Here is a 12,057-nt window from a genome sequence, read left to right as displayed (position 1 = left end):
TTCCCTTGTCTTTTCCATTCCCACTTCTGTAACTCTACTTGGTCTGCCTAATACCTTGCCTGAATTACTGCAAATGCTTTCTACTTCTTATTCCCAGCTCCTCCCCATTCCAGTCTTCCATCTCTCCTGTCACCAGATTAATCTTCCTAAGGGACAACTCTGTGGCCCACCTGTTTAAAAAAAAGTCAGCCTTCTCGGCCTTCTGAATGTAGCCCAAACCTGAATTTATATCACTATAGAGAACTTTTATAAATAATCACTAAATTACCTTTCCTTTTGCCAATATCAAAACTATTTCAACCACTCGAAGAGGATACATACTGCAAATCAAGGACAAGCAAAACAAAAACTAAAAGAACCAAAGGGAAAAGACATCCAACTCGGCGTGATTTCTGAACAAAGAATAAAATAAACACGACTACCACTTAAGATGGACAAAGCCAAAGAAAAGTCAAAAGTAAAAAAAAATTTTGAATCCCATTCATAGTTGAAAAATATTTGATTATGGGCAAGCTAGAATGTTATTCCTGAGAATGCAAATCTAAATCAAGGCTCCAAAGACTGAAAAAAACCAGAGGAAATACTATTGTTGTGTTTCAACAATTCCAAGACTGTCCCAACTAGATTCTAATTTTCCTTATACTGAAGCACCCTAAGGTCAGTCCTCCAAGTAAAAGAAAACACCTACCATGGTACTACCACTGACCAGTTGTTTTTTAATATTTTGAGGCCAGGTATGCTGGCTCTTGCCCATAATCCCAGCATTTTGGGAGGCTGAGCAGGAAGGATTGCTTGAGGCCAGGAGTTCAAAACCAGCCTGGGCTACATAGCAAGACCTGCTCTCTATGAAAAATAAAATAAAAAAATTAGCCAGGTGGCCGGGTGCAGTGGCTTACGCCTGTAATCCCAACACTCTGGGAGGCCAAGGCAGGTGGATCACCTGAGCTTAGGAGTTCAAGATCAGCCTGGGCAGCATGGTGAAACCCCATCTCTACTAAAAATAAAAAAATTAGCCAGGCATGGTGGCATGCGCTTGTAGTCCCAGCTACTTGGGAGGCTGAGGCAGGAGAACTGCTTGAGCCTGAGAGGCAGAGGTTGCAGTGAGCCGAGATTGCACCACTGCACTCCAGCCTGGGCAACAGAGAGAGCCCTTGTCTCAAAAAAAAAGATAAAGTATATATATATATTTATTAGTCAGGCATGGTGACGTGTGCCTGTAGTCCCAGCTACTTAGGAGGCTGAGGCAGGAGGGGCCCTCATGCCGAGGAGTTACAGTGAGGTATAACTGCACCACTGCACTCCAGCCTGGGCAACAGAGCAAGACTTTGTTTCTAAAAATAATAATAATTAATATTTTTACCTCATGACAAATGAAGTTTGAAACATCTTCCCAGAAGGAGAAGAAATATCCCCTAGGAATAAATGATTCATTATTCACTAATTTGGTGTTTGCAGCCACTTCAGAGAACATAACTAGCACAAAAAAAGAGAGTCAACTGTATCCCTAAGGGAGCATATATTACTTGCAACATGAAAATCACAAAATGGTTAACTTTAGATATGCATAAAACATAATAAAAGAAAACTTACCAAAAATTAATTATATTAAATAAAGTCTAGAACAGGTATGGCAAATAGATTTGATCTTGCATACCAGCTCCAAAGGACAATGTGTTCTGAACAAGATACCTCCTATGACGTTGTGCTATGACTCATAGGCAAAAAGAACTAAAATCAATTAACAACGTTGGTTGTTAAATAATATTATTTGTGTTGTTTATTTGCCATTCCTATGCTTCTGTATTTCAAATAATCCCATAAAATGTACAATTACAAAATTACTTACTGCTTCAACGGAGTTACATTCTCGTCTTGTCTCTAAATAACGTAGTGCTCGTTTTTCTTCTTCTTTTAATTTAGCATCTGCCTGTCCAGAAGCAAAATAGCAATCATTTTAAGAATATCAAGGGAATTGCTCAAATTATCACATATACTAAGTTCTAACTTACATATTTCATATAATTCTGTACACCATTTTGTTGTAAATACGAGGGTGCTTGTGTTCTATAAAATCTCTCTGTTGAATCCAAGTATGCCTTCTCAAAATTGTCCCTATAAATTTGAAGTTTATCCTCAGGATTAGAACAAAGGTTAACTGAAAAACAGAAAATAAAGTATTACTCCAATTATGATCAAAATCAATATTTTGAGTATAATAAATGAAATAAATATTGAGGAGTCATTATGTGCAAGGTAACAATGCTCAAGAGAACATATAATTATATAAGACAAAATCCTTCTCCATAAGAAACTTATAAAGATAACAGCATAAAGCAGTAAAGTAACAAATAAATAATACAGATAATATAGACTATTTTTGAATAGGTAAGAAACTGACTTCTAACTGAATAATCAAGAAAACATTCACAGAAGCAATGGCATTTAAACTGAACCTTAAAGAATAAACTACAATTTGCATAAATGGAGATTAGTAAGGTAAGTAAATATTCAGAAGCAGAAAAGCACAAGAAAATATGACTAGGTTGTCTAAGTGGATTGCAAGGTTAATAGAAGGTAAGGTAGAATGGTAAATTACAAATGGTTGTGAAGATGCCCTGGGCAACATAGTAAAATATGTGTCTACAGAAAAATTAAGCCTGCACACAATGGCTCACACTTGTAATCCCAGCACTGTGGGAGGCCAAGGTGGGCAGATTACTTGAGGTCAGGAGTTCAAGACCAGCCTGGCCACTATGGCAAAACCCCGTCTCTACTAAAAATACAAACATTAGCTGGGCGTGATGGCAAACACCTGTAATCTCAGCTATTCTGGAGGCTGAGGTATGAAAATTGCTTGAACTTGAGAAGTGGAGGTTGCAGTGAGCTGAGAGCATGCCACTGCACTTCAGTCTGGGTGACAGAGTGAGACTCTGTCTCAAAAAAAGAAAAAAAAAGAAAAAAATTAGCCAGGTGTGGTGATGCATGCCTGCAGACCCAGCTACTCAGGAGACTGAGATAGGAGGACTGCCTGAGCCTGACAGGTGGAGGCTCAATGAGCCATGATCATGACACTGCACTCCAGCTTGGGCAACAGAGCAAAATCCCACCTCTTTAAAAAAAAAAAAAAAAAAAAAAAAGCATGGTATACCACTTAAGGGGTAAGTAGAAAAAATACCAATAAAATAGTGCTTAAACATTCATCTTATGAACAGCATATGGGTTATACAACAGCAATAAGATCATTATAAGAGGACTGTTTCAAAACTCTGCATGTGAAGTTTAATGTCTGGTGGCAGTTCAATTAAAAAGAAATTTCAGGAGCACTGCTAATGAAAATCTAAAGGCTTGATAACTAAAAGAATATGGGGGCCATGAAGAAAAGCCAGTCAAAAGTAACTCTATAGGTTCATTAACTCAATAAATACCTATCTAGAGTGATTTTGTGCCATGCGTTCTATGTTCAGTAAAGACATGGTGCTAACAACACAATTTAACAAAAGTACTATGCCAAGGAGGCACAGGTACTGTGAAGCACTAAATGAGAGAAGTTAACTTACTCTGGGAATTAAGAAAGGCCTCCAGGAGGAGGATGAAGCGTGGGGAAGAAGCATACTCTAAGTCACAGGAAACAAATTAGAAGTAAGAGAGAATGTACTCCTACATGCTCTCCTTTTCATTACTTTTCATGGAAGTAACTTACTTCCTGAAAACATAAATACCTAACCTTTTAATGAACTAGTTACCTTTTATGAGCTACACATTCAAATTTATATATCTAATTTAGTTCACTAAAAGGACTTGCCAAGAAATTAATGGCATGAAGAAAATATTAACCACATTAATATGAATGTTTATATACATTCTTTTAAGCAGAATTATCATTTGCGTACTCTCAAAAAAAGTATCTAGTACAAAAAGTAGATGTAACTTTGTATACTAATAAACATAACTTTGATTGTGCTATTCTATAATTGTTCTACAATTTCCATGAAACAGAAATTATGAACATAAAACTTCAGAACATACCATAGGATTCTCTTACTCCAATAACCAGCTGAGAATCAAAAGCTTCTCCCAATCTCTCAGCATGTACCAGCTTCATTGCACTATCTTGGAGTCTGTTTTTTATATTTGAAAAGATTGACTCATTCCATGTATCAAGCATAAGCTACGAAAACAAGAACAAATTGTAACATAATTTTCAATTATTAATATACAAAGTATCATGTACAAAGACCAAAAAAGGAAATCAAATTTGTAGGCCTGGGCCAGGTGCAGTGGCTCACGCCTGTAGTGCCAACAATTTGGGACGCCGAGGCAGGTGGATCGCTGGAGTCCATGAGTTCAAGACCAGCCTGGGCAGCAGGGCAAAATCCTGTCTCTATAAAAAAATACAAAAAAAATAGCCAGGTGTGGTGGTGCACGCCTGTAGTCCCAGTGAGCCAAGACCACACCACTGCCCTCCAGCCTGGGTGACAGAGTAAGACCCTGTCTCAAAATAACTTAGGTTGCCTTCACTTGAATACTTCAGGGAAGCAGTATATTTAGCATAATGGTAAAGAAGGGTCGACTGGGCGTGGTCTAATCCCAAAACCTTGGGAGGCCAAGGTGGGAGGATCACTTGAAGCCAGGAGTTTGAGACCAGCCTCGGCAACACAGTAAGACCCATCTCAACAACAACAAAAAATACAAAAATTTGCTAGTCATGCTGGCATGCGCCTGTAGTCCCAGCTACTTGGGAGGCTGAGGTGGGAGGCTCACTTAAGTCCAGGAGGGCAAGGCTGCAGCAAGCCAAGATCACGCCATTCCACTCTAGCCTGGGCAACACAGCAAGACCCCATTTCAAACAAAACAAAAGTAAATAAAGAACAAGTGTTTCAGAATCCAACTGGATTTGAATCCCAGCTGTTACTTATTTATCTGCTTTCTTATGTGTAAAACGGTCAAAATAATAGTGCAAATTTCAGTGGTTGTGAAAATTAACTATAATACATGGAAAATGTTTATTCTCCTATAGTTCCATGGTTGAATTTCAGATATATTGGTGTGTTTGAAATAGACATATGCATATGTTTGTAAAGACACATAAAAAATGCAAAAAGGACCAACTGAAAATCTGATACTGGACCTTATAAAACAGTATGCAAAATCTACTGTTTAGATGTTCCATTAAAATGATAAAAATGGTATATAAACATTGGTGATTATATCAGTACTCCAAGAAACTTGGTCAGATGTAGAAGATACCTTAATGACAGCAACAATAACAAGAGTTAACAGTTTTATAACACTCATTCTGTACCTGGGACTGCTTGCTCTATGTATTGTCCACATATAACTCATTTAATCCTCATAATCTTGATATAGGTACTATGATTATCCCCCCTTTAGATATGTGAAACCTGGGGTACAGATAGCAAAGCTAACTTTCCACATTTATGCACCTCATCAGCGGCAACACTGAGATTTGAATCCAAAAACTGTGGTCCCAGAATTGATACACTTAATCACTAAGTGGATGCTGCTTCCCACAACCAATAGAGAATGGCAAAACTTCCCACAACCAATAGAGAATGGCCAGAAAAAGAGGACAAGATTATGAGACTACAAATTAAATGGCAGCCAGAAGTGTTTTTCACTTTTTTTTTTCCTTGGCACAAATTTCCCATATTGCAGTGATTTCTATCACTGAAGAACCACTGGGTATCTAAATTTACAGTATCCCTGTCAACATCAGAGCAAATTTTAAGGCTGGGATGGGGCAACAATGCCCAGGTTACACTATTGTAATGCCTGAGTGTTTTACTATAAAAATCACAGTAAACAGTAAATTGACTAAAGTTCAAATGGCATTTTTTACTTTTCAAATCTACGGTTCCATTTGATTCTTACCAGTGGAAAGATACATGGAAAATGAGGACAGAGTTTGAAGAGATGAAAGGGAAACCTAGGACCCTTCATATTCAGCACTGAGTTCTTTCCATTAAATCATGACTGGTTACTTGACACAATTTTTAAACAGAAAATAAGCACAGTATATACTGAATTTATAATAGAAGAATTAAGTAAAAGGGAAATTATAAAGATAGCAGTTTAGCCACAATTAAACAAAAAGATATCAGAAGTAACCTAATAAAAGGAGATTTTTGAGAGAGGGAGAAAAGTAATTTAATTTCTAGTAAGGGTATAGGTTGGGTGCAGTGGCTCACGCCTGTAATTCCAACAGTTTCGGAGGCTGAGGCAGGCGCATCACCTGAGGTCAGGAGTTCGAGACGAGTCTGGCCAACATGGTGAAACCTGGTCTCTACTAAAAATACAAAAAAATAGCCGGGTGTGGCGGCACGTGCCTGTAGCCCCAGCTACTCAGGAGGCTGAGGCAGGAGAATTGCTTCAACACAGGAGGCGGAGGTTGCAGTAAGCAGATTGCGCCACTGCACACTCCAGCCTAGGCGACAGGTGACACTCCAGTTCTTTAAAAAAAAAAAAAAAAAAAAAAAAAGAGTACAAAGAAAGAATAGAGAAATAAAATACTGAAGATAACACCAGGAAAAGGAGAAAGTAAAAAGGAAAAGTAAAGGAGATAATGGTTGAAGATGCAGATCTATAGCTTAAGACCACATAAAAAGATGAAAGATTGAACCTAAAGACATAAAAAAAGAATATTATTCAATAAAATCTAGTAAGAGCTGAAAAGCAATTGACATGTGAAGTAGAAAAACCCACTTAAAAGTTCAAATTACTTTCAAATGCTTCCAAATTACCCTCTTTCTGAAGAATATTAGGAAAACAATGAGAAAAATCGTCTTACCTTTCGAACAATACTGTCTTCCACATTTGATTTTTTATTGCTGCCCTGTTTACCCATTAAAGTAATCTCTAGTTGACAAAAAGGTTTTGGTAAAATATCACATTGTGTAAAGAACTTTCGCCATTCAACAATATATGCTTTTAGCAAAGCCGTATCATCTTGATGGCTCAGTACTCGCTGAAAAAAAGAGGTGTACCAATTTGAAATAAATGCAGTTGCTTTGAAAAATTAAGAACAAAACATATTCATGCCAAAATTTAAATTGTACATAATTTTTAAATTATTGTACAAGCTCTTATATCCAAAAGAAATTAAAACATGTTCACAAAAAAACTTGTATATGAATGTTCATAGCAGCATTATTCAAAATAGATAAAAAGTAGAAACAACCCAAATATCCATTAGCTGAAATATGGATAAACAATATATGGGCCAGGCGTGGTGGCTCATACGGTAGTCTCAGCACTTTGGGAGGCTGAGGCAGGAGGATTGCTTGAGCTCAGGAATTTGAGACCAACCTGGACAACATAGCAAGACCTCATCTCCACAAATAATACAAAAAACTGGCTGGGTGTGGTGGTGCGTGCCTGCGGTCCCAGCTACTTAGGAGGTTGAGGTGGGAGGATTACTTAAGCCCCAGCAGTTGAGGCTACAGTGAGCTGTGACTGCACCACTGCACTCTGGCCTGGGTGACAGAGCAATACCCTGTCTCAAAAAGAAAAAAAAACTAAACAAATGAAAAAAGAAACCAAAAAACCCCACAATATATGGTATATCCAAATAATAGATATTATTCGGCCATAAAGAGAAACAAATATTGTGAAAGAAACTAGTCACAAAAGGCCACATATTATGATTCCAGTTACAGAAAATGTCAAATATAGACATATCCATAGGGACAACAGATCAGTGATTTAGTGGGTTGGGAGAAGGGAGTGACTGTTCATAGGTATAGGATTTCTTTTTAGGGTGATGAAAATATTCTGGGATTATTGGGTGATGGTTGCACAATTTTATGAAATATACTACAACTCACTGAATCATATCCTTTAAGAGAGTAAATTTTATGGTATATTAATTATATCTCAAGTTTTTAAAAGGTGGTGGAGTCACGCCAGGTGCGGTGGCTCATGCCTGTAATCCCAGCACTTTGGGAGGCTGCGGTGGGCAGATCACGAGGTCATGAGTTTGAGACCAGCCTGACCAACATGGTGAAACCCCGTCTCTACTAAAAATACAAAAATTAGCCAGGCATGGTGGCATGCGCCTGTAATCTCAGCTGCTCGGGAGGCTGAGGAGGGAGAATCGCTTGAATCCAGGAGGCGGAGGTTGTAGTGAGCCAAGATCGCGCTACTGTACTACAGCCTGGGCAACGGAGTGAGAATCCACCTCAAAAAAAAAAAAAAAGGTGGTGGAGTCTATTTCCCCACTATTAGAATTTGGGCTGGTCCTGTGATTTACTTTGACCAACAGAATGCCACCGATGTAACACTGTAAGATTTCTCAGCCTATCCATGAATAGGTATTGTAGATTCCACTTTCATCTCAAAGTCTGGTCTCCTTGAGAATGACAAACCACACAGTGAAGAGAAAGCCACATCAAAAACCATGTATGTGTTTTAATGCTTTCTTAGACCACCATGTCCAACAGCCACTGCTGCTGCATTAATAAGCTTAGGCAAAATCAGCTGAGACCAGCCCAAATTGCTAAGCCACAGAATTGTGAACAAATAAAACAGTTGTGTTAATGCAGGTTAAACAAAAAAGACTCCACCTATGTTTATTATTTTTACTTTTTTTTTTGTTCTTTAAAAAATGTTATAAACTTTTCAATGCATATTGCGTTTCAACCATCTGGGAGATTTGGTCCATCCTAACAAGGTATGTTGAACTGAAGATTGCCTAAGTAAAATGATTCACCAAAAAAAAAAAAAAAAAAAAAAAATTTCTTAAGCGTTTAAAAATCTTTTTAAGATGGGTCTTTTTAAGACCCATGTCTGACATTGCTATTCCTATTAACTGCTCAAAATTAGTGGTGCTAAATCCCATTCTTGGGTTCTTGCTGAGGTCTACATTTCCAGACTTTTTACTCAGTCATGTTACAGTGAAACCCTCCCCTACTTTTTTTTGCCAGTGTTCAGCATATTTTTTAACATCTGTTAAGAAAATCTAAGGTAATTCTTTATAAGTTTATTTCCAGAAACTGAATAAAGCTCTATCAATCTGAAATGAACATAATTTATCTTTATCAAGTCATAAAAGGAAAACGTGGTACATTTCCCAATGCAAGTAGAAACTGTATCTCTAAATTAGTTCTAAGAAAATAGTTTTAAATTGTGATATTGAAACATTTAATTTTCTAAGTGCTTGAAAACAGATTTTCATTAAAAGATAACTTCCTATAAAACTACAATTTAAAAAATTTGTCAAGAAACTATCAATAAAACACTTAATTTCTTAAGTAATATCCAATAGATTAGTCTTACTCCATCATGGTAGTGGCTACTAGCAAAATTAAAATATACACCAATCACATACTTGATTTCAATATCTTAAGTCATATATAGAAAAAACTCAGTTTTAATTTTCAACTGCTGAGCACCTTTTAGTATTTAATAACACGATTTAACAAACAACTTTTACTAATGTTGTACAAGACATTAATGGAATGATCCAACTAAAAAATAAGAAATTCTAGCCTAGCCTTCTAGCCATCAGACCAGACCTTTTTGTTTTTTTGCTTTTGAGACAGGGTGTCACTCTGCTGCCCAAGCTGAGTGTAATGGCATGATCACGGCTCACGGCAGCCTCAACCTTCCGGGCTCACACAATTCTCCTGCCTCAGCCTCCCGAGTGGCTGCAACCACAGGTGTGCACCATCACGCTTGGGTAATTTTTTATTTTGTATAGAGGCAAGGTCTCACTATGTTTCCCAGGCTGGTCTCAAACTCTTCGACTCAAGCGATTTGCCTGCCTCAGCCTCCCAAAGTGCTGGGATTACAGGCCTGAGCCACTGTGCCCTGCCCCAGACCTCATGTTATAGAAAGGAAAATAAACTCATGTCCTTAGGGTCCTCCTCAAAATGGTAAGGGATTTATTCATAAGAGAGGCCGTGGCTGATTTGAAACAACATTACAAGGTGTCAAAGAAAAAAAAAAAAAAACTAACTCTTGCATAACTGATCTAATGCCTAAATGAGCTTTTGATTTTTGATCAAAATTTTTGATTTATACATAACAGCAAAACAAGAGTGCTGAATTTCAGCTCAGCAACAGCAATACAAAGGACAGTCTAAAGAAATTACAATTGGAGAAGGATCTGGAATTGAAGAAATTACTGTCAACTTGAGAAGAGATATTAGTCATGAGAGAAAAAAAAGATTTGTGTGGACTGATGTGTAGCCAAAAAATAATGGTGGTGGGGACTCCTAAAAAATATAAAAAACTGAATTCGCTATAGCACCTTTTAATTAAATATAATATGTACTCTCTTGACAGAAGTATCACTGTGGGAAAAAAAAATCCAACTAATGACAATAATTTCATTAATAAATTTATTTAACAAATGTGTCAAAAGTCAACGCAATATTTTGAAATTACTTCAAGAAGTTCTACTCTCAAAATAATAAAATTTGATATTATCTGAGTAGTTTTAAAACAAGTCTAAAATAAGCACGTAGAACTTACTGCCTGTGCTTGCTTAATAAACTCAAGAATATCTTCTTTTAAAGCCTGATGAATTTTTGCTGGGCCTTTATCATCCCAAAGACAGACTGCATGCACATCCCTGTAAATATAAAGTAGGTAAACAAACATTAATAATGAAACAACAACTGAACAAAACATCTTAAATTCTATTTCAGTAGTTTCCACGGACCATATTAGAACCAAGCAAATGGTGTCTGAATTCACTCATATAAACCAAGTACACTTGTAAATTGCCTCACATATACATTTGTTTCTATTTTTATTTTCTTTAGCCATTGTTTTCCTCTTTAATTCTCTGCTACTTACCACATAAAATTTAGTTATGAAAGCATGTCTCCATCTCCCAATGTCACTGCCCAAAGTTAACTGCTATTAATATTTTCCTGTGCAAAAACAACTACAAATCCTTTTAATTCTTTAACACAATAGATGTATATTATTTTGTCCTTTTTATTTTAACTATTTTAAAAAATTTTTTTATTTTTATTTTTTAGAGACAGGGTCTCACTCTGTTGCCCAGGCTAGTGTGCAATGGCACAATCACGGCTCACTGCAGCCTTGACCTCCTGGGTTGAGGTGATCCTCCCTCCTCAGCCTCCCAAGAGCTGGGACTATAGGAGCATGCCACTAAGCCTAATTTTTTTTAAAATTTTTTTGTAGAAACAGTCTTGCTATGTTGTCCAGGCTGGTCTTGAACTCCTTGTTTCAAGGAATCCTCCTGCCTCAGTCTCCAAAGTGCTGGAATTAAAAGTGTGAGCCACCATGCCCAGCTTTGTTATATACTCTGTCACCCAGGCTGGAGTGCAGTGCCACAACCATAGCTCACTGCAGTCTCAAACTCCTGTGCTCAAGGGATCCTCCCGCCTCAGCCTCCTGAGTAGCTGGGACGACAAGCATGCACCTGTCTAGTTTTTTAAATTTTTGGTAGAGATGGGGTTTTGCTATGTGCCCAGTCTGGGCTTGAACTCAAATCCTCAAGCAATTCTCCTGCCTCAGCCTCCCAAAATGGTGGGATTGTGGGCCAGCCTATTCTGTCTTTTTAAAAAAATTAGTCACTTAAATCACAGTAAAGCAAATCTCCTAGCTTCCCCATGTATTACCCATTTACACATCAATTACTGTTTCTCCTTTAAACAAAAAAACCAAAACAAAAGCTATCATAAATTGATATACAAAAACTCAGAACTTATAAAGCTGACATAGTTTACAAAAAAGTCCTTCATTATAGAAATATATTTAATACTAGTACAGCATGTTCAGAAAATTAATTCCTTAATTACCTAGTTGTAGGCCAGGGGCAGTGGCTCAAGCCTGTAATCCAAGCACTTGGGGAGGCTGAGGTGGGCAGATCACTTGAAGTCAGGAGTTCAAGACCAGCCTGGCCAACATGGTAAAACCCCCATCTCTACTAATAATACAAAAATTAGCCAGGCGTGGTGGTGCGCACCTGTAATCCCAGCTACTTGGGAGGCTGAAGCATGAGAATCACTTGAACCTGGGAGGCGGAGGTTGCAGTGAGGCAAGATGGCGCCACTGAACTCC

The 12,057-nt window shown here is 37.6% G+C and overlaps 1 protein-coding gene across 1 annotated transcript in view; it reads right to left on the bottom strand.

The window, feature by feature from the left end:
- CUL5 (cullin 5) overlaps positions 1 to 12,057 on the bottom strand; it is a 98,501-nt gene that overhangs the window by 50,067 nt on the left and 36,377 nt on the right. The window contains 5 exon segments of the mRNA NM_001132119.1: positions 1,847 to 1,927; positions 2,010 to 2,155; positions 4,027 to 4,168; positions 6,809 to 6,985; positions 10,495 to 10,594. Coding sequence (NP_001125591.1) covers positions 1,847 to 1,927; positions 2,010 to 2,155; positions 4,027 to 4,168; positions 6,809 to 6,985; positions 10,495 to 10,594 — 646 coding nt within the window.

This window comes from Pongo abelii, chromosome 9, assembly GCF_028885655.2.
Source record: "Pongo abelii isolate AG06213 chromosome 9, NHGRI_mPonAbe1-v2.0_pri, whole genome shotgun sequence".
Taxonomy (NCBI): Eukaryota; Metazoa; Chordata; class Mammalia; order Primates; family Hominidae; genus Pongo; species Pongo abelii.
Note: the sequence above shows the minus strand (reverse complement) of the source record. Positions and strands in the feature narration are given on the sequence as shown.